The 24,109-nt window shown below is 42.0% G+C and overlaps 1 protein-coding gene across 1 annotated transcript; it reads left to right on the plus strand.

The window, feature by feature from the left end:
* The first annotated feature begins 19,738 nt into the window (after positions 1-19,738).
* Positions 19,739-20,931, plus strand: LOC126991593 (uncharacterized). Its single transcript, XM_050850301.1, has 2 exons — positions 19,739-20,472; positions 20,898-20,931. The coding sequence occupies exons 1-2, from the start codon at positions 19,739-19,741 to the stop codon at positions 20,929-20,931; spliced, it is 768 nt and encodes a 255-aa protein (XP_050706258.1).
* Positions 20,932-24,109: the final 3,178 nt, after the last annotated feature.

Consider the following 24,109-nt stretch of genomic DNA (forward strand, 5'->3'; position numbering starts at 1 on the left):
ACTCTTTCATCCCTTACACTTATAAACGCTGGAACAACCTTCCATCGTCTGCATTTCCTCCTACCCAGAATTTGACCTTCAAGAAGAGTGTATCAAGACTCTACTTTTGTCTGTTTGGGAGTGGTGAGTAGTGGGGCTTTTTTTTCCAGTACGCTTTCTTGCCCTTGAGCTGTCTCCTTTGTTTAAAGAAAATAATAATTAAATAAATAGAAGTTGGCCGCCAATGCTTCCAACACATTTTGGTGCCATATCTACAAGTGGCTGGTGACTGTAAGTATCTCAGCAACCTGCATGCATCTATGCCATTCCTATCACAGTGCATGGAGCAAGCTTCACATAACACTCAGACAGAGACAGTTTAATTATGGTTATATATCAGACTCAGTTTATTGCTCAGTCTATTAGGTTCAGTGCTGTTAATATTGTTAGTAGTAGTATTAATACAATTAATGTATTTATTTTCATTAATTTATCAATATTTATTTATTATATTCTTAGTGTTTGAAAACTCCAATACTAGTATTAAGATAAACAAAAATATCAGAAATATATTTATACTCATTAATTATTATTGCTTTTCTTATTATTACTTCCTTCAATGTCCTGGCACTTTGACATCTAGTGCTTTTCCGTCTAGCAGCTAAAATTGTGGTCTTTCTGAATGTGTATGTCCTAAGTCTTCATTGCTGTAACTAGCTATATAACATAAAAATCTGCATCTCTCTCCCTTCTCACCCGGTTGTCCCCGTACATCCTTTCAGTATCCAAAGAATTTCAATTTACATCTTGTAATCACTTAACTAATGTAGTGCAATACTCATCTCTGTATTTTACCGTGTGGACATACTCTTTCCTTCCATGTTCCACTGTCGTATGTTATTCCACATCTAACACAATCACATCCCAACAAATCCGAACACGTCCGATATCATCCAAGAAAATGTGGCAGCTGAAGGGGAGAGTCCAAGAAAGAGGCCAAGGGTGAAGACATTTAGCCACCTCCCCTGAAGTACATGGCAGCTTCCACCCCTCTTGGTGAGCTGCAGGAATGTGCTCCCCATTGCAGTGCACCAGCTCCATGTACTGATTTTGGTATAAATACTTCATCTAGTGTTTGTTGATTGTTGTGTTATTAATCTAATTATGACTTCACAAAATAGACTGTGCAAGTCACTTAACACATGCCCTGCTCAACATCACTTTTAAGTTGTAGAATTTCTTCACATGGATGCTGATTTATGTATCCTGAAATGATTGGATATTGATTGTCTTAACATTTTCTTTTGTCCATGATCACTAAACCATGTTACGGTATGTCTTTGGGTGCAGATCCAGGAAATGAGTTTTGGGAGGGACGTCAGACTTTTTGCGGGTGGAAGGAGCATTAGCATTACCAATTAGCCATTCTCGGCAGTCCTGGTCTTGAAAAACTGGTGGAGTGACCTAAATCAGTGGGTATAACGGCCTGGACTGTTTTAACTGCCTGCATTGTTTTAGCCGCAGCGCGCTTTTTAGCTAGTTTTCCTGTATCACTCAGGACCATTGGGGGGGCCCGGGCCCCCTGGGCCCCCCTTGGATCCACCAATGTAGCTATGTCTTATAATATATCTATCCTTTACAGTCTGATGGTGCATCCTTCAAGGTTGTCAAGTTTTAGTAGATACTCATGATAAGTATTCCTTATAATGATCATTGATTTCCAGATGCTTTGCACTAAAAAAAAAGTGTCGTGAAACATGCCGCAAATAATAATCAGCTGTAGTCAACCCTTGCTTTAAAGAACCAATATGGAGGAAGGGGGTGATGTTATATCCAAAAATCTTTTACATCTGAAGTATCCAACCTTTTTGTATATAATAAACCTTGTTTGTTACATGAACTTAAAAGTTCACAATTTCCAATCATGATTCTTTTTTCCTTGTATTTGATGATTAATCCTGACATGTATTTCCATTATCAGTAGGTAATATATAGTAACAAGACAATAATACACATTATAACAATGTATTGACGAGATCATTTACTTTATCAGTGACGCCAAGTCTGGGAGTCCTTCCCTAAATTATTTGCCCGAATTTGTGACACCAAGTATAATAACTAGTTTTAGTGATCATTTGCATCCATTTTTCACTTTGATTAAAAAATTGCCTCTGAACAGGGTGTGAACTTGATGGGGTTGGAGGAAACTCGACTCGGCCATCAAGCTCACCACAATATAGTAAGGAACCTCTTGTTCTCAGTGATAATTTATCATCATCAGTTACTATTCCATGTTGCTTTAATCACAACTAATGTGTTGGAAACATTACAGCTTAATAACATACTTCACATATCTGCATACAAATTGAGTTCAATATATAACTGTTACACCAGTAGGCTTCATATCTTCAAAAAATGGTATGTAAAAAGGTTGACATTTTGAATGATATATTTAAACTCTTTATTATGTTTCTATGGCTGTAGTACCGTTACGATTAGTCGAGTGATCAACATATGGGTCTTATGTTTTTGATAGCATAGGTTCAAATTTTGCCATAGGCTGGCATTTGATAGTAACAGTAGTGTCCACAGATATCTACCTGTTTCTTGTTTATCCTGTTCCACTTTAAACCATGACTGGCCAGTTGCCTTATTTTGTCTCATTTCCTTTTATCATTTGTGCCTCCGCTGCATAGTTGTGCCTGCTGAGCTTAATATCTTCATGACCCTGACACCAAGGTCAGAGCTTGTGAGTTTATACCGTGTCCTACATCCCATTTTCACCACCAGGCCTCCACACACACACACACACACACACACACATATATATATATATATATATATATATATATATATATATATATATATATATATATATATATATATATATATATATATATATATATATATATATATATATATATATATATATATATTAGCAAATGCTTTCTACACCATATTTTTCCTAAAAAAAAGAATTGATATAGTGTAGATAATACCTAATGAAACATATGACCAAATATATTTTTCTTTACCCCATTAATAAATCATTTTGCAATAATGAAAAAAATAAGTAAAGGCTGGATAGAGTGCTGTGGCAGGTACTTCAAAAATAGTAAAGCTACCCCTGAAAAGTGACGTTTTTGGTGGGCTGCAAGAGATGGCGCTACTTCCGCACGCCCGAGGAATTACTACATACCACTATCTCTTCGTATATAGTATCTTTGGGAAAGAAGGAGGTAATGTCAGAATAATAGGGGGAGGGTTAATGCAAATGAGCGGAAAGGGTAAAATGAGGGTAAAGAAGAAGAGGGAAAGTGTGGAGAGATGACAATAGGAGAGGAGCGTTGAAGGAAGGTGATGAGGGAAAGGGAGGTGAGAGGAGGGAGAGGTGGTGTGTGTGTGTGTGTGTGTGTGTGTGTGTGTGTGTGTGTGTGTGTGTGTGTGTGTGTGTGTGTGTATTTACCTAGTTGTATTTACCTAGTTGTAGCTTGACAGGGCCTGGGCCTTACGCTCGTGTGGTCCCGTCTCCAATCTGCATTTATCCAACTTTTCCTTGAAGCTTTGCACACTCCTCGCCGATACTACATCCTCACTTAGTCCCTTCCAAACCTTTATATTTCTTTGGGGGAAGTTATATTTCTTTGTCTCTCAAGCATCTTCCCTTCTTTAATTTTTTACTATGTCCTCTTGTGTTCTTGGTGGTAATTCCTTCTTTTAGTAGTAACTCCGCGTTATCTACTTCCATTTTGCTCAATAATTTGTAAATTTGTATTAGGTCTCCCCTTTCTCTTCTTTGTTCTAGTGTTGGTAAGTCCATTTCATTTAGTCTTTCCCCATATGTCAATCCCTCCAGCTCTAGAACCATTTTTGTTGTCACCCTTTGTATTCTTTCTAGTTTTTTTGTGTTTCTTCTTATGGGGAGACCACACTGCCTCCGCCTTTTTTTTTTTTTTTTTACGTCGTAGCCTATTGCGCCGGTAGGCTTCTTCCCGGTGGATCCTGGATTCCTGATGGTCGGTCCAAGGCTTCTTCCCGCTGGGACCTGTTGGTCGGCCCAGCCCGTTCTGGCGCAGGCGAGTGTTTATAGTGGCGCCATCTTGCATTGGCTCATGCTGCCCTCCCGGATCTCATCTTTAATCCTAGAATCTAGAGTCCGGGTTGATAGGTGGTCTTCTGGGCAGCATGTGGGTAGTTTTAAGCCACTCGGCGGCGGCTGAAAAATCCCAGCTTGGTGGCACCGGTCGAGGATTGAACTCGCGTCCTCCAGCTATCCATCCAGCCACCGCCTACCCCGTATTCCAATTTTGGTGTGATCATAGTTCTAATTATTTTTTTCATCATATCCTTATCCATGTAGTGGAATGCTATTCCTATATTTCTCACCATGTTATATGTATCACCGAATTTCCGATTAACATCGACTGTCTGGCTGTTTATTATCTTGCATTATTACTCCCAGATATCTCTCTTCGTGTACTTTCTTTAATATTTCACCATCTCCCATTTTATATGTCCATTTTGGTCTTCCTTCACTTTTTCCCATTTCCATAACATGACATTTCTTCACATTGAATTTCATCTCCCATTCCCTACTCCATTTACTAATCTTGTTTAGGTCTTCTTGCAGAATTTCGCAGTCTTTACTGTTTCTTGTATGTCTTAATAGCTTTGCATCATCTGCAAACAGGCTCATAACTGTTAACTCCCTCTGGCATGTCATTAATATATACTAGGAAAAGTATTTTTTTTACAACAAAGGAGGCAGCTCAAGGGCACACAAAAAAGGAAACAATAATAAAAAAAAGCCCGCTACTCGCTGCTCCTAAAAAAGAATCAAAAGAGGTGACCGAAAGAGAGGTCACTTTCGGGAGGAGAGGTGTCCTGATACCTTTCTCTTGAAAGAGTTCAAGTCGTAGGCAGGAGGAAATATAGATGCAGGAAGATTGTTCCAGAGTTTACCAGCGTAAGGCATGAAAGTGTGAAGATGATGGTTAACTCTTGTATAAGGGGTTTGGACAGTATAGGGATGAGCATGAGTAGAAAGTCGTGTGCAGCGGGGCCGCGGGAGGCATGCATTTAGCAAGTTCGGAAGAGCAGTCAGCGTGGAAATATCGATAGAAGATAGAAAGAGAGGCAACATCGCGAGGGAATTTAAGAGGTAGAAGGCTATCAGTAGGAGGAGGAGAGCTGATGAGACGAAGAGCCTTACGGCCATAGTGTTAGACTTCCCCATTCCCATCCCATCCCCATCCCTTACCCGTGGCCATAAACCGTAGTGTAAAGCGTTCCCATGTGGTTGGGGTTGCTTTACGCTACCCCGTGAGGGTGCGGATTGGGTGGGAAAAGTGTTGACTCCGCGGGGTAGAGAGCAGGACATCTTCGGCTTTTCCTTCGTATATTTCATGAGTAAATAGTGTTCTATTTGTTATTATAGAAGGACATATATTGAAAATTATCAGAATATTTGTCTGACTGATATTATATCGCAAACTTTGCTAAAGTTAATATATATTTTTTAGTTTGTAAAGACACTGGTGTTTCCATTTGATTGTAAACGTACAGTTATTCCTGAAGATTCATTTATAATTGTCCCCAAGAATGGCAAAAGACGGCAGATTGATTACTAAATATGGCATTATTATAGTAACACTTAACATATACCATAAAAAAGGGCTTTTCTTGGCGACCACCTTGATTTAAGACAAAAAAGTCATAAATGACACGACCTGGCAGCCCCGGTGTGGCTGTCCAGGTGTGTGACGAGTCATGGATACCAACCTGTCTCATAAATTAACTTACCCGCGTTACCTGTTATTCACTTGTAGATCAACAATGCTATTGTTTTGTTTTATGATATATAATGTATATGAATACAATGGTGTGTGAAAAATGCATTATTTATCTCGTTTTCTGTAATTATTGGTTTGAAAGTGCTGCCAACATTATTATGAACTGCGGGTTGGTCTTGTCTGGCCCGCCGGGGACGGAGAGGGGATGGGACAGTTTACACATACCCCAGACCCACGTATGGGGATGGGGACGGAAAGGGAATGGGGAAGATTAATACTACGGCCGTTAGATTCCACTCTGTCCAGAAGAGCTGTGTGAGTGGAGCCTCCCCACACGTGAGATGCATACTCCATACGAGGGCGGAAAGGCCCCTGTATATGGATAGCAACTGCGCGGGGGAGAAGAACTGGCGGAGACGATACAGAACGCCCAGCCTCGAGAATGCCGATTTAGCGAGAGGGGAGATGTGAAGTTTCCAGTTGAGATTTTGAGTAAAGGATAGACCGAGGATGTTTAGTGTTGAAGATGGTGATAGCTGAGTGTTGTCGAAGAATAGGGGATAGGTATTTGGAAGATTGTGTCGAGTTGATAAGTGGAGAAATTGAGTTTTTGAGGCATTGAAGGATACAAGATTCCTTCTGCCCCAATCGGAAATGATAGCAAGGTCTGAGGTTAAGCGTTCTGCAGCCTCCAGTCTTGGTGCCAATACCGATCCCTGAGGCACTTCACTCTCTACAGTTCTCCAATCCGATTTTATGTCCTTAACAACTGTTCTCATCTCTCTTCCCCTTAGGTAGCTTTCCATCCAGTTCTTCAGTTTCCCTTTCAATCCTCCTTTATTTTCTAGTTTCCATAGCAGTCTTGTATGTGGAACTTTGTCGAACGCCTTCTTCAGGTCTAGGTAGACGCAATCAACTCATCCGTCCCTTTCCTGTATTTTATCTCTCACTCTTGAGTAAAAGCTCAGTAAGTTTGTCACACATGAGCGCCCTTTTCTGAAGCCATACTGTTTACTTGTGATTAAATTATGCTCTTCTAGAAATCTCGTCCATTGTTTCTTTATCACTTTCTCACATATTTTACACAGTACGCTGGTCAATGATACAGGTCTGTAGTTCAGGGGTTCTTCTTTTCTTCCATTTTTGTATATGGGGACCACTTCGGCCCTCCGCCACTCCTTAGGCACTGTACCAGTTGTAATTGAGCATTTAATGATGTCATATATCGGTCTAACCAACTCATTTCTGCATTCTTTCAATATATACCCTGAGACTCCATCCGGTCCTACAGCTTTCCTCTCTTCCAGCTTCCCCCAAAATTTATTTATCTCCTCTTTATTTACTGTAACCTTCCATATGGACATTTATCGTGTTTTCTTGTGGCTCGTTAAATATTGATTCGTTAGTAAAAACTTGCTGGAAATTTTTGTTTAGTAAGTCCGCCATGTCTTTAGGATCATCGATTATCACATTCCCATCGCTCAGTCTTTCAATTGTTCCTTTTGGTTTAATCTTACCATTTATGAATCTATAAAACAGTTTAGGTTGTTCCTTGCACTTTTCCACAATATTCTTTTCATGTCCCTTTTCTTCTTCCTTCTTTATTTTCACGTATTCATTTCTCGCTACCTTAAAATCTTCTTTATTCCTTTGGTTTTTATTTATTTTCAATTTTTTCCAAGCTTTGTCTCTTTTCTTTTGCCTTAGCACACCTTGCATTAAACCAGTCCTTTTTTACCCCTTTCTCCATGAAAATATCTTACTTTTCTTGCACTTCACTTGTTCTCATTAGCTCATCCCAGTTCAGCATTCCATAATATTTCCTAAGATTGTCCATGTCTGCCTTCCTATAGTTTAACCTGTTTATTTTATAGGATTCATCCTCTTCACTTCCTTCCTACTCCGTTTTTATCTCTATTATCACGTGGTCACTCTTTCCCAGAGGGAATCCGTACCTTAATTCATCCTTCAAGTGTATTCCTCTTGTTAACATCAGGTCCAGTCTTGCCGGTTCGTCATCACTTCTATATCTTCTGTTTTCCTTCACCCTTTGCATCATCTTGTTTTCCATCACCAATCTTAAAAATCTTTCCCCCCATGCCATAGCGCCACCACTGCTTTCAAATATCTCCCAATCTACCTCTTTATAATTAAATCACCAACCAATAGGACTCTTTTGTTTGCCTTGAGTAGTCTACTTAAACTCTGAATGGTATCTTCAATCATGATTTCATATTCTTCTTTACTCCATGAGTTAGTTCTACGTGGTACATACGTTGTTGTAATCGTCATCCTTTCTCTGTTTTTGTTCTCCAGATCTACACTCACTATTTCTGCCTTTCCTTCTCCATATACTACTGATTTTACTAATAACTCCTTCTTTTTCATTATCATCACTCCTCCACCACCTTTGCCCCCTCTACCTTTCCTCCATACATTTTTTTTTTTTATCAAACACTGTTTGGACGACTTCATTTAGTTTAGTTTATGTTAGGCATACAATCATGGGCTCCTTCTCTTGTAGGTAGTCTTGTAATTCCAGCTTACTAGATATTATTCCGTCTACATATGTATATATATATATATATATATATATATATATATATATATATATATATATATATATATATATATATATATATATATATATATATATATATATATATATATATATATATATATATATATCACACTTAATCCCTTAATTGTATCGATCTTGTCTAACGTTCGCTCTCTTTCATCTTCTCCCTTATGTACCACTTTCTGACACGATCTCCCAGAACTCTAAAAAGAAAAAGAAAAAACTCTTCTTCCTATTCAGGTTTTACATTATTCCTGTCTATTGCCTCTGCTAGAAGTTCGTTCCATTTCTTCCTTTCTTCTTCATTTTTATTTGTATTTATATGTATTTCTTTACATCCTTCTACTTCTCTTAGTTTAGTTGTTCTGTATAGTATTTCCTCCGTTACTTTCTGTGGCTTCAGTCTTAGCTTAACCGTCCTTGTTTTGCCCGCTATGTAAGGGCCCATCCTATAGATTTATTCTAACATATCCCCCAGGTCTTGAAGTTCATCATGATTTAAGTTTTTCAGTAGACCTTTCACTGCATTCATCTCTTCCTTCTCCTTTTTAGGTTTATAAGTAAACTGTGTGTGTGTGTGTGTGTGTGTGTGTGTGTGTCTGTGTGTGTGTTTGTGTGCTCATGATGCCCTTCTTGCAAATCCTCAATCTACTGAACTAGCCCGCAGATGGAAATACCTTAGGGCTGAGGCCCAGCGCATGATACGTGAGATGGAGAACTGCTGGTGGGTTGAAAAGGCACGTGAAACTCAAGCCTTTGCTGATAATAACAATATGCAAGGTTTTTATAATGCCCTGAAAACCATCTATGGGCCTCGGAAAAACACCCTTTCCCCGGTCCAGTCAGCAGATGGGACAACTATATACAAAGAAAAGACAGAGATACTAAATCGCTGGGCTGAACACTTCCAAGTACTATTAAATCATCAAAACCCGTATGATGAGGAACTTCTTGATGGCCTACCAAATCTTCCAATTATCCATAACTTAAACAGACCTCCACAAATGCACGAACTAATCAGCGCTATCAAAAGCCTGAAAGATAATAAAAGCTGTGGCCCTGACGAAATCCCGGGAGAGATTCTTAAACAAGGAGGTTACTTACTAAAGCTACATTTACTGGAGTTTATTCAGAACCTATGGGAAGAGGACCAAATCCCTAAAATCTGGATTGATGCCACAATTACCCCATTTATAAGAACAAAGGAGAAAGGAACGACTGCAACAACAGCCGAGGAATTTTCCTACTCTCAGTGGCCGGCAAAGTACTAGCCAGAATTATGCTCTCCCGCCTGGTGATGCATATATCAGAGGAGGTGCTGCCTGAGTCCCAGTGTGGGTTCAGAAAGGAGAGAGGAACCATTGACATGGTGTTCTCTCTGAGACAAATCCAGGAAAAATACATCGAACATAACAAAGATCTTTTTATAGGTTTTTGTGGATTTAACCTAAGCTTTTGATACAGTGCCCCGGGAGCTTCTCTGGAAAATTCTCCTGAAATATTGAGTACCAGAGAAGTTCCTTAAGATAATACAACTGTTCCACTCTGGCATGGAAGCGAAAGTTAGAATTTGTGGCAGGGAATCAACACCTTTTCCTGTAGATATGGGGGTAAAGCAGGGGGACGTCTTGGCCCCAGTGCTCTTCAACCTCTTCATATCCGTAGTAATGAAGCTCCTGCAGACCACTCTCAGAGAGGAAGACGGGGTCCAAATAGAATACCGACTGGACGGGAGTCTATTCAACATCCGAAGACTCCAAGCACACACCAAAACAACCACACAACAGGTAGTGGACTTACAGTATGCAGATGACGCTGCCCTTGTAGCTCACACAGCTGACTCTATGCAACGCATTTTAGACTCATTATCCTCTATCTATCAAGCTTTTGGACACACGCAAAACTGAAATTGTAGTCCAGTTGTCAAATCAAGATCAAAACATACCATTTTTTTAATATCAATGGAGCTGAGTTACAGACTGTCCCTTTTTTTAAATACCTTGGCAGCATCGTTTCTCCCACCATTAAGATTGACAACGATGTTATCGACAAAATTAGTAAAGCTTCACGTTCCTTTGGCACATTAAGGTTCAAAGTTTTTGACAACAAACATCTGACACTACCAACCAAAATCCAGGTATATGAAGCTGTATGCATCTCTGCATTGCTGTACGGTGCTGAGACATGGACCATCTACCGAGGTCACCTAGCATAACTGGAGCATTTCCACATCTCGTGTCTCCAAAAGATCCTAGGCCTCACATGGAAAGACCGAGTGCCACACACCCAGAACCTTGAACGCACAAAAAGCGTAAGCATCGAGGCCATGATTGCCAAACGGCAACTTCGCTGGCTTGGCCATGTAATCCGCATGCCAGAGGAACGACTGCCAAGAAAAATACTATATTGGCAACTGCAAAACAGCCACCGAAGACCTGGTGGTCCCAAAAAGAGGTTTAAGGATCACATAAAACTGACATTAAAGAAATGCATGATAACGCCCTCCAACCTGGAGACTCTCGCAAGCAATCGCACCACCTGGAGGGCAAAGATCAAGCAAGGGGTTGCTGTCATGGAACAATGGAAAAAAAACACGACAGATAGATCACGCCACCATATAGGAATGTCGTCCGTCAGTGTTTACCGTCTCAGTTTTGTATACATCGCATTTCATAGTGCTTGGAGGTCACCTTGACGTACGTGACCAATTGTAACAATTATTTTCAAACCTGTAACTCGTCACTCCTTCACGAGAGTCCGACTGACACACAACGACAGTCGCTCTCGCTCCGACACTCCTTGTACATAGGCTACGAATATATTCGCCTTAAGTAAGCTGAAGTCTTAATCAACGCCCTTTAAACGCCCCCCTCAAACCCGTTACATTTTGGTTGGCAGCGGTCACCACCGCGCCTGTGCCTTCGCTACCTCGTTCTCCTCCAAGCTCCAAGCCACGAGAACTCACCAACAAACTCCGGGGACAGGCGTAGAAGGAAGGAAGGAGTCATAAGCCAGCCGTCCGCGGCAACGCACCAGCCGTCCGCGGCAACTCGCCAGGCGCCAGCTACAAGCAACTCACCAGGCGCCAGCTACAAGCACCTCACAAGGCGCCAGCTACAAGCAACTCACCAGGCGCCAGCTACAAGCAACTCACCAGGCGCTAGCTACAAGCAACTCACCAGGCGCCAGCTACAAGCAACTCACCAGGCGCCAGCTACAAGCAACTCACCAGGCGCCAGCTACAAGCAACGCACCAGGCGTCAGCTACAAGCTATATACAGGCGTCAAGCCCCGAGCACACCAGTGGCAACACTACAGGCGTCAAGGCTACAAGCCTCGAGCCACCAACAGGCCTACGCAGCCGAAAGCGAGGGCCACAATCTACAAGCCGCTCCCCCGCTTCAAGCCAACACTGCTACGAGCACTGCAAGCCACTCACAGCTCACACGAAGCCCTCCACGATACGTAGGAGGAGGCACGCCCCGCTGACCCTGGAACAACCCACATGCCCCTCCTCGCACCACAGCGGGAGGCAACACCGCCGCTGCCGGGAGCATCGGCCCAAACCTCTTCCGGCAAACAGTCAGCAAGGGTACCCGCGGACATCTCCCGGTGTCTGCAAGCAGTTACCACTACCGTTTCCTGCAAGGCGTCTTCTCAAGAGGTTACACACCCAAGTCATCTTATCTGCCACCGCGGCCCATCTCTCAATATAACAAGAACGCCGCAGCCGCCCTACGTCTGGCGGCAGTGTACTGGCACCCGTCAGCGGCCGCTCAAATCGCTGGGTCAGCAGTTTCCAGCAGCCATTACGAGTCCTCCGATGTCCGCCCTTCCCTCATCTCTCACCGCCGCTGCTGCCGCGGCCGAGGTTTCCTGACGCGACTCCAACGACTGCACGTACCCCAGGGCATCACCAACCTTCTCCCTCTCCACTTCATCAGCTGATCAATCTTGTTTTTTGTGGATACTCCCTTCTTGTCAAAATATGCCGGCTCGGCTTATTTCAGTATTGTATCTTGCAGAGGCACAACCTTTTTATTCCTGTGTTCCTAACACTGTTAATCAGTCATAATTGTGAGAGTAACGTTCATTCGCATACGATATTGATTCTTTCTTATTGTTTGCTAGCGGGTATATTGGGTATATTGAGTTCCCTGATCAAAGTTAATCTTCATCAGTGTGCCCTGCCTCCGTTTTATATTCGCCGCTCGAGGGAAAACGAGAGCTTTAAAGGTATACTCACTTAATTTTCTCCTACCCAAAATACCACAATATTTATAGCGTTATATTTTCCATATACCCATAACATTTTGACATTCCATTATAACCTTAACTTCTATTACGTCTAACAGGCACCTTGCTAGCCATTCTTTCTTTTTTTTGTTTGTTTTTGTTTTAGGGTTTCAGCGCAAACTATTAATTGATACACGTTCCGTTTATTGGTTAATATTTACAGCTATCAAAATATGATCCAATATTGTAACTGATTTACACCATAGTATGAACAGAGACACTCTCGCTAAACTCGGCGACACTTTTATGCATTTAACACAGACCACAGACGAAGAGGGAACGGAACACGATACCAAAACCAGTGAATTTACTAAGGTAATCTTATGTTCAGGCCCTCATTATTTATCAAATTCCAGGCCGCAGAATTCGTTCACCCCCGGGATCGTCTGAATACTTACAACCCACTCAAGGTTCAATAACACCCTCACCATCAACCCCTCGCAACAGCCGCAGCATTGCAGGCTCAAAGTAAGGCATCTCTCACCTGTAGTTTTTGCAAACGATCAGGACATTCTGAACATTCTTGCTTCGCGAAACGTAGGGAATCAACACATTCAAGACAGGGCTCTGATAGGAGATCAGGAGGCTACAGGAACTGGCATCATTCATCACACAGGAACCCTAGGCAAGACCATCAGCGGAAGGCTGCCTTTTGCCTTGTCCACGGGAATTGTTTTCATGATTCAGACAGTTGTTCTGCAATACAAAAGGCCAAGGAGGAACAGAAGTACAAGTCTTCGGCGGACAGTAAACCACACTCCTCTTCTCAGAATAAAAAGACATGACTTCGTGACAGCCCCAAGGCGTACATCCAAGTGTCCCTTAAGGACAATACTAACTGGGAGCAACTTGACTCCGTCACTGCCGCCTTGGGACGGACAATTATAATTGCCCTCCCTTGCAAGGTGGGCAAAATTTCACTCACCTTAGCGGTAGACACAGGTGCGACAGTCAGTGTCATCTCAGACTCCTCTTACAGGTCACTGACACGACAGGCGAATGGGGAAAATTGGCCGCTCCAAGAGAACGACCTGAATGTGGTAGGCGTGACGGCACCACTTTGGGAATCCTTGGGCGAGTACCACTAACAGTCAGCTTACATGAAAAAGTATGTCCTTTTCGAGATTTCTTTTATGTCTCTAGCAGGTTTGCCTTACCTTTGGATGGGATCTTAGGATTAAACGCCATGAAAGACCTGCACATCGCCATAAACCCTGAAAGCAACGCGATCGTGTATCAAGGCTGACGCATACAGGGGATGGTAAATCCATCGCCTCTGTCACCTGTAATCCCACCCTCAGAGGGGGAAAATGACCAACCCACTACAGACTCAGGGACTGCCACCGCCCAAGTGTCACCTCTTACGGCCAGACCACACAAAAACATTGCAGACTTGTGGCGGACAGTAACGGCAGTCGTAGAAGGTCCTTATATAATTACGGGTCGTGCTGCGAAACTTGTTAAAATCCGTTTGCCTAACGCCCCTCCGACGGGCAGTGATGTGTGTATCGACGGAGCTCCTCACATACACCGCGTGACGGTGGAGGTAACTCTTGCGACAGTCAAGGAGGGAGGTTTTGCAGAGGCATTGGTAATAAACACGTCTGGATCCCCTGTATCCTTAAAATACGGTGTTAGATTATGCCAGTGTCAAGTGTATGGGAGAAATGTCACCCCGGAGCCAGCTGAATACCCTTCAGCCCAAGTCTCAGGCATAACCTCGGCGTGTCAGGCTTTTCCCGAACAAAACACAGCTAATTTAGAGGAATTTCTAAAAGTTGCACACTATTCCGAAATTAAGCCAACCTTAGTCCAGCTACTGGAACATTATAGGGGGGCGCTTGCTCTACCAGGCGAGCCGCTTGGAGTTGCGCAGTGTGCTGAACACCACATTAAGTTAAAACCCAATACAAATCCTGTATATATCAATGCGTACAAGCTCCCCCACAGTCAGAGGGAGGTCGTACAACAACTTATCTCTGAAATGTTAGAACAAGGTGTCATTAAAGAATCAAATTCCCCGTGGAATTCACCCTTGTTTCTGGTTCCAATGAAAGACGGTTCTCATCGTTCTGTGATTGATTTCCGGCTTGTGAACACCGCGACCGTGGATGATCATTTTCCGCTTCCCGTTCTTAGAGATCTTCTGATACATTTGAAACATTTTATTATCCCTTTATATATATATATATATATATATATATATATATATATATATATATATATATATATATATATATATATATATATATATATATATATATATATATATATATATATATATATATATATATATATATATATATATATATATATATATATATATATATATATATATATATATATATATATATATATATATATATATATATATATATATATATATATATATACACACACACATACAAACATATATGACAAGAGTAAAATGATGATAATAATAGTAATAATAATAATAATAATAATAATAATAATAATAATAATAATAATAATAATAATAATAATAATAATAATAATAATAATAATAATAATAATAATAATAATAATAATAATAATAATAATTGTAATAATAGTAATAATTAACATTGTGATAATTATAAAATAATAGTTGTGTAAATAATAATTAAAGTGATAATATTAACACAATATCATTAGTACAAAAATTGTAATTGATTTATAAAAATAATATGGTAGTACTGTAAATGATAATGTAATAGTATTAATACAATAATAATAGTATAAGGTAATAATTGATTAAGCTGAGGACATACTCTGACAGATGATACATGGACTTAATTATTATAATTGAGAAGAATATGTTTTTAAATTGTTTTTTAAAGGAGTGTATTGAATTTAGAGCTTTAATATTATTAGGAATAGAATTCCAGGTTTTAGGTCCTGAATAAGAAAGTGAGTGTTGAAAAAGCGTTAAATTATGGGCAGGTGTACATAAACTTTCATGAGTACGGGTGAAATAAGTATGTTGTGGCTGTAAGGACACGGAGGTTTCACTTTTGATCTGTTTATACATGTAAATACCAATTTGTAGCTTATTTATGTCAAAAAGTTTTAAGGAATTTGTTTATTTAAAGAGAGGTTGTGTGTGGGCAAAGTAGTCACTGTTTGTAATAATTCTTATTATTTTCTTTTGAAGTCTAAACAGAGGTAACAGGTGTGTGGGGTAGGTGTTGCACCAGATAGGCGTACAGTAATACAGGTGTGGTAAGACATGTGCTTTATATAACATTTTCAAAACATCAATGGGCATTAATTCTTTAATTTGATATAACAGAGATACTAGCCTGGATAATTTAAGGATTTGGTTTGTTACGTGATGCTTAAAGGTCATGGTATCATCATACGTTATTCCTAATAATGTATGTTTATTAGTTCTGCTTATAATGTCTTGGGAAAAAAATAGGGACGGAAGCATTGATGGTGACTTATTAGTAAATAGCATATAAAATGTTTTGTTTAAGTTTACTGTTAATCTATTACTCAGACACCATTTATGAGAGATTTGTAGGTCAGTGTTTGCTGTATGTATCATGTCAGTAGGATTTTCACCAGTAATATTTAAGGTTGAGTCATCTGCGAAAAGGATTGTTTTAAGGTTTGTAAATATGTAAGTAATATCATTTATATATAAGAAAAACAGGATTGGACCCAAGACACTGCCCTGTGGAACACCGTATTGAATAGGTAGAGATGCAGATAGACAAGTGTGGAATTTGGTTGATTGAGTTCTGTGGGATAAGTAATCCTGAAACCAGTCATGAATAGTACCTCTAATTCCATAGTAATACAACTTACGTAATAATATATCGTGTCTGACTGTATCAAAAGCTTTAAGAACATAAGAAAGAACATACAAGTGAGCAAGAGGCCGGTAGGCGAAGCCTGGGCAGTCTGACTCCCCTTTGGAACCTAAGTCTGTATCTAATAACCCCACCTATCGCTGTCATGAATTTATCTAGTCTATTTTTTTTTTGTGAATGACAACTGTATTGGCACACTCATGACTGCTAAACCTTATCCACCATCCACCACCCAGTTAATAATTTTTTTTTGCCTATGTCGCTGAATATGTCGAATTTATCGAATTTTATTTTACCACCTGTCTGTCGGTTCTCTTACTTACCAACACAACCTTTTGAACAATACTTTCTTATGTCCTTCTTAAAGCCCAAGCCATTCATCCATCATTTCCGCCGCACCCTTCTTTCTAGAAATGCCCGTTTTGCTCTTTGGAAATCTTTGTTTAAAGGTTTTTTCTCATTCCTCGAATGTCTTCCCTTGATTCCTAACATTTGATCTCCACATTATAGTGAGATTGACCATTTTGATATCCACCTGGTAGTAACTGGTCTCTAACTGTAAAACTAAATATAGCATATGCAAGACACTTTCTTTTAAATTTGTGCTGCTTAAAACTCATACTTAGAAGCCGTCAGTCTAGCTCCTTGCTTGAATCTATTTTGAATGATCATTGTGCCCTTGGTTTGAGATCAATTGGTGAAGTCAACAAAGATGCTTAATAATGACTGTTTATTATCTAAAGTGTTATAGATTTCTTCTGAATAGGTTCTCAAGGCATCGAAAGTGTTAAGACCACGACGAAAACCAAACTGACTTGGATTAAGTATGTTTTTATTTTCAAAAAAAATTATAAGGAATTTTTTCATTACTTTTTCAAAGATCTTAGAAAAAACATTTAGTAAGGATATTGGTCTATAATTACTTAATTCATCTTTGGGGCCTTTCTTATGGATGGGGACAACAGTTGCATGTTTTAGGAGTTGAGGAAATTTACCATTATTGATAGAATTATTAGAGTATGGACAAGGGTATTGCAAGTTAGTTTTTGCTGGTTTTTAATACAGATACTGGAATTTCATGCACATTGCACTTTTTGTTTTTAAGGGAATTAATTACAGTAATTACATCTTGGGGGATAATTATAGGAATTGTCATTGAATGAGGAAAGTCACCTTGAAGAAAGCTGAGAGGGTCTGTGGTGGAAGGTGGTAGACTGTGATCTAGTTTAGGTGCAACATTTGTGTAAAATTCATTAAAAGCTTGTGCAGTTTGTAAAGGTTCAGAGAGTTTGTTACCATTACAGATTATGTTATTTGTGGAACTCTTCTTATGGTCATGATTAGAAAGTTGGTGGATTGTTCGCCATATTTTACAGGTGCTATTTTTAAAATTATTGAATTGAGCCATATAATAAGATTTTTTAGCTTGTCTTATAGTATTATTTAGGATGTTACGGTATTGTTTGTATTGAGCCGCAGTGACAACACCAATTTTATAATCCTTAAATAGATAATTTTTTGTCCTTATAGAGTTAAGTACTGCCTGTGATATCCAGGGATTGTTTAATCTTTTTTCAGTTATTAATTTAGATTTAAGTGGAAAACCACTGTCCCAAGCTGCTCCCTACATCAAAGGGCGCCCGCCTCTTCACACCACCCGAGCCGCTCCATCTCCACATCAAGCGGCGCCCGTCTGTCCATCACCAGGACCGCCCATTCCCATCGTGAACGTCCCCTGCCGAGCCCGACACTCACGCCAGCTCCTCCTTCTCCGCATCCAGCAACTAGAGCTAAGCATTCTGTGTATTCCCCAAATCTCCCTTGTGCCGGTAGCTAGCTAGATTAGAGGCCTACAGCCTGTCGGTCATTCATTTTTTTTCTTATTTTTATTAGTACTCCGCTAACCTTTGCAAAAGGAAACCAAATACATATTTATATATAACCTTACTGAGTGTTATCATTTGGAGCCTGTTTTGCTGCTCATTTGAGATTACTGAACCATACACACATCTCTCCCCCATAGTACATTATCACCATCCAGTTTCTTAATGCTGTCTCAAAAAGTGGTTCCCACGGAAATCCTCCCACCTTCCATAATTAACCACACAAGTAACGCCCTTCTGGTCACAAACTTCGGAACGAGTGTTCACTTGTCCTGAGGCCTTAACATCCGGGACCAGCGCTCGACGACTACCACGCTACCACATACCATCACCACCATAGTGGTTGTCATAAAAAGGGGATGTAGAATTATTTATTTAATTTATTTTCTCTTTTCCACGCTACATTATCATTAGTTAGAGATAGATCTTGTAATTGTTCTGACTGTATATTATTTGAAATAAAAATGGTGACTCCACCTTGTGCTCGGTTGGTCCTGACGAGGTGATAAGAGTGATACCCAGGAAGTTGATAAATGTGTTTGTTATTAGTATTTAGCCAGGTCTCAGTGATTGCCAGGATATCTGGGGTAGTGGAAAGGGTATTAAGGAAGGCTATAATGTTGTCAATGTTCTTTGGGAAGGATCTGAAATTTATATGTATAATATTTATTTTATTTGAGTTATGGTTTAATAATTTGTTGTATGCATCAAGATCAAAATAGTTTGAAACAGCGTTAAGATCAGTGTGTCCATGGAGATGATTAATGATTTCAAGAGTTATGTCATTAGTGTCCTCAGTGTGTGGGTGAGGATATATATATATATATATATATATATATATATATATATATATATATATATATATATATATATATATATATATATATATATATATATATATATATATATATATATATATATATATATATATATATATATATATATATATATATATATATATATATATATATATATATATATATATATATAATTCGCTCCCAGATTTATTAGCAAAATATGTTTAAGAGAGCCATAGAAAACTGGTTAATAGAGGCAATAATTTTTAGCACTTTTTCAAAATTTCTTAGTATTAGCGCACGCTCTCGATAAGCTATTACCAGATATTCCAACAACAGTGTGTGTGTGTGTGTGTGTGTGTGTGTGTGTGTGTGTGTGTGTGTGTGTGTGTGTGTGTGTGTGTGTGTGTGTGCGTGCGTGCGTGCGTGCGTGCGTGCGTGCGTGTGTTCCTGCATGCGACAGCCGTCCAGATCTAGACTCCCTCTTTTTCCGCCTTAACTCCAAGCTAAACCGAACTGAACAAAACTAACCGTCTAAAACCGAGGTCTGGCCCTAAATCACCACACACATACGGCATGGTAAGACAGAGACATGGTTCCCCCTCACACCATCCCCCTCCTCGTTCTGACGAGGGAGCGCATCGACACGCTGGTGGCCGAGCACAAGCAGGTGCTTGGGCGCGGCGCCTCGTGCACGGTGTACCTGGTGGAGGTCGGCGGCGCCCTGTGCTGCCTCAAGGTGGCAAGGGAGCAGCGCCTCGCCGCCATGTTCCGCAGGGAGTTTGACATCCTGCTGGACCTGGACGGCGCGGCGGGCGCCCCCAAGGCCTTGGGCACCAGCTTTGGGTTCCCCGCCATGCTCACCACCTTCCGCGGCCAGAACACCTTCTGCGACCTGCACAACCTTGCTCCCCGCGACACTGACAAACTGGCGGCCTTCGTGGCGCTGGCCCGGGACGTGCGGCAGCTCCACGCCCGCGGCTACGCCCACACCGACATCAAGCCCGACAACGTGGTGCTGCACCAAGGCGCCGACGGCCGCCTGCAGGTGTTCCTCATTGACTACGGCCTGGCCAAGACATTCGGCACAGGACTCCGCATCGCGCGCACGCACACGCACCGCACGCCCTGGATGGCCCAGGAGCTGCGGCGCGGCGCGCCCTGCTCGCCCTCCGTGGACGTGTTCTCCCTCGGCTACGTCCTCAGACGCGTCCTGGCCACGTGCCACACACGCTACCCCGGCCTGGAGGTGCTGGCCGACAGCGCCATGGCAGCAGACCCGGCACAGCGGCCCTCGGTGGCCCAGATCATCCAGACAGTCAGGATGTACGCGGGAGAGACATCCAGGAAGGCGGCCTTTGTCCGGCGTGTTCGCAAGGCCTTTTCCTGCCTCTTCCCGCGCCGCCGCCATTACTAAGGAGGAAGACAAGGCAGGATTTCCTTTCCTAACGGATGAATGGTTTTACCAGTCCAGTTCTTTCCTTTGGAGGCAGTTACTCTACACCCACCAGGGGCTGAGGAATGCACTCCAATAAGTTATAACTAAGGAGGAAGACAAGGCAGGATTTCCTTTCCTAACAGGTGAGGAGTTTTACTTGTCCAGTTCTTTCCTTTTGAGGCAGTTACTCTACACCTACCAAGGGCTGAGGAAGCCACACCCATAAGTTATAACTAAGGAGGAAGACAGGTCAGGATTTCCTTTCCTAACGGATGAGGAGTTTTACCTGTCAAGTTCTTCCCTTTGGCGGCAGTTACTCCACACCCACCAAGGAACACACTCCTTAGTGGATTTAACTTTATATTTTATCATCTACTTATCCATCTATCTATATATTTATTTTGTACCCATTTATCAACTTGGCTATCTTTTTATCTGTGTACTCCTCTCTCTCTCTCTCTCTCTCTCTCTCTCTCTCTCTCTCATTGCTGGTCAACCTACATGTACTCCTTCCCTTTCAATCTCTCTGTAAACGCTTTCATCCAATGTAAGTTCTGAAGTATGACACACACACACACACACACACACACACACACACACACACACACACACACACACACACACACACACATACGATAAAAACGGCATATGAGGAAAAAAACAGATGGTATGAAATTAAACAGGATGAGGAAAACAATGCAATTATTTGCGTGTGTGTGTGTGTGTGTGTGTGTGTGTGTGTGTGTGTGTGTGTGTGTGTGTGTGTGTGTGTGTGTGTGTGTGTGTGTGTGTGTGTGTGTGTGTGTGTGTGTGTGTGTGTGTGTGTGCGTGTGCGAGTGAGTGAGAGAGACAGAGACAGCAACAACGACAATAACAACAACAAGGACACACCAAACACTAGAACAACGTCACGCTCCAGTTCTCTACATAGTCAGCCTAATTTGACGGGCCATACTTCGCCGCCGCTGTGTGTCTCCTGCGAGGAAAGTCCTGGCGCGGCGGAGTTCCCGGAGACTGAAAGGCCACGCAAGATTAGGAGTCACTTGCTTGGTTCTTTAATTCTGTTCCTCCGCCTCTCGTGTTCTTTCTGTGCGACTCAGAAGTAAGTTAAGTTCAGCTTCTTCAGGATTTCCTTTCCTAACGGATGAATGGTTTTACCAGTCCAGTTCTTTCCTTTGGAGGCAGTTACTCCACACCCACCAGGGGCTGAGGAATGCACTCCCATAAGGAGGAAGAAAGGTCAGGATTTCCTTTCACAGCGTCTGATGACCTTTACCTGTCCAGTTCTTCCCTTTGGCGGCAGTTACTCCACACCCACCAGGGAACACACTTCTAAGTGAATTAAACTTTATATTTTATCATCTACTTATCCATCTATCTATATATTCATTTTGTACCCATATATCAACTTGGCTATCTTTTTATCCGTGTACCTCTCTCTCTCTCTCTCTCTCTTTTTATTTTTTTTATTTAAACTGACGATTCTATAGTTACACAACATATTTGTATTTCGCCGACGACACTTTATGCGATCGTTCGAGTAGCATATGTTTCTCTGTGCACTTTTTAGGGCTTAAAATGTCACTTTTTCTCACTGTGTTTTTAGCATCACTAGTGGTGTGGGGCATGTTCTTCGCCACCTGTGAGCAGCCACTTTTACCTTCTGGGTGGACATTTCCCTCACTGTTGGCCCTGCTGCAGTGAATGTGTTCCACAGGCGGGACACCCTGGAGGTGAAGGTCCGTTGGTGCTGGCTGGCACGTGACCTCGGCACCCCGACCTGCTCGTGGCTGGAGAGTACCGTTCTCGTATCTCTCACAGCCTCTCGCGGAGGGAGCCTCAGTCTCGCCAGGTGTGGTACTCCTTGTACCTGGGCCTTGTGGAACACCACCAGCGCAGCGACGTCCCGGCGGTGCTCCAGGGTGTCTAGATGTATAATATCCTGAAGGGGCGGCTGGGGGTTGTTCTCCTGGAACAGTCGCTGCACCCGTCGCTCCACCTTGTCCAGTCTCTGCAGGTGTGTGGCAGCGCTGGACATCCAGGTCAGAGCCCCGTACTCCAGGTAGGATCTTACCTGGGCCTTGTAGAGGAGCATAATTCCTCGCTTGTCGAGGAAATTAGCCACTCTACGAAGGGCAGAGACACATAGGGAGGCTTGGTGGGCGATGTGTTTCAGGTGGCGGTCGAAACGCAGCTCTCGGTCCAAGTCCACTCCGAGGATCCTGACGTAATCCAGGAGCGGGAGGGTGACGGAGCCAAACATCACCCTTCCTTCGACAGCTTGTGTGGCTGCCGGGGACCGAGAGATCACCATCGCCTGAGTCTTCTCAGGAGCAAAGTTCACCTGCCAGCGCTCCCCCCACTCCCGTATCAAGCGTAGTTGCTGGTTGACCTCAGCAACCGCTGGCAGTCGTCAGCGTATGCAGAGACTGCTGGCAGACTCCTTTCTCTCTCTCTCTCTCTCTCATTGCTGGTCAAGCTACATGTACTCCTTCCCTTTCAATCTCTCTGTAAACGCTTTCATCCAATGTAATTTCAGAAGTATGCGGAAACACACACACACACACACACACACACACACACACACACACACACACACACGATAAAAACGGCATATGAGGAAAAAAACAGATGGTATGAAATTAAACAGGATGAGGAAAACAATGCAATTATGTGCGTGTGTGTGTGTGTTGTGTGTGTGTGTGTGGGTGTGGGTGTGTGTGTGTGTGTGTGCGTGTGCGTGTGCGGGTGAGTGAGAGAGACAGAGACAGCAACAACGACAATAACAACAACAAGGACACACCAAACACTAGAACAACGTCACGCTCCAGTTCTCTACATAGTCAGCCTAATTTAACGGGCCATACTTCGCCGCCGCTGTGTGTCTCCAGCGAGGAAAGTCCTGGCGCGGCGGAGTTCCCGGAGACTGAAAGGCCACGCAAGATTAGGAGTTACTTGCTTGGCTCTCTAGTTCTGTTCATCCGCCTCTCGTTTTCTTTCTGTGCGACTCAGGAGTAAGTTAAGTTCAGCTTCTCTTTATCTCGGCTTGCATGTTGAGGTTACGAGAGAGAGAGAGAGAGAGAGAGAGAGAGAGAGAGAGAGAGAGAGAGAGAGAGAGAGAGAGAGAGAGAGAGAGAGAGAGAGAGAGAGAGAGAGAGAGAGAGAGAGAGAGAGAGAGAGAGAGAGAGAGAGAGAGAGAGATTTACACAGATTTTTTTTACATAGAAAATCAGACCACACAGACCCCATGGTCCAGACTAGGTGGTCTGTCCTTAAACCTAAGTGATTTTACATTAATCAGATGGCTCCAAAACGTTGCTTTTCTACTCTAGTTAATATTAAGTTGAAGGAAGTGACGGTCGAGCTTGTTTTTAAAGGAGTCAATCGTGTTACACTGGACCACTGATGGTGGGAGCTTATTCCATTCTCGCACTACAACGTTGGTGAAGAAAAATTTGGTGCAGTCTGAATTTACTTGTCTACATTTGAGTTTTGTGCCATTGTTCCTAGTTCGCAAAGTGTCAT

Source organism: Eriocheir sinensis, unplaced genomic scaffold (genome assembly GCF_024679095.1).
Source record: "Eriocheir sinensis breed Jianghai 21 unplaced genomic scaffold, ASM2467909v1 Scaffold303, whole genome shotgun sequence".
Classification (NCBI taxonomy): domain Eukaryota; kingdom Metazoa; phylum Arthropoda; class Malacostraca; order Decapoda; family Varunidae; genus Eriocheir; species Eriocheir sinensis.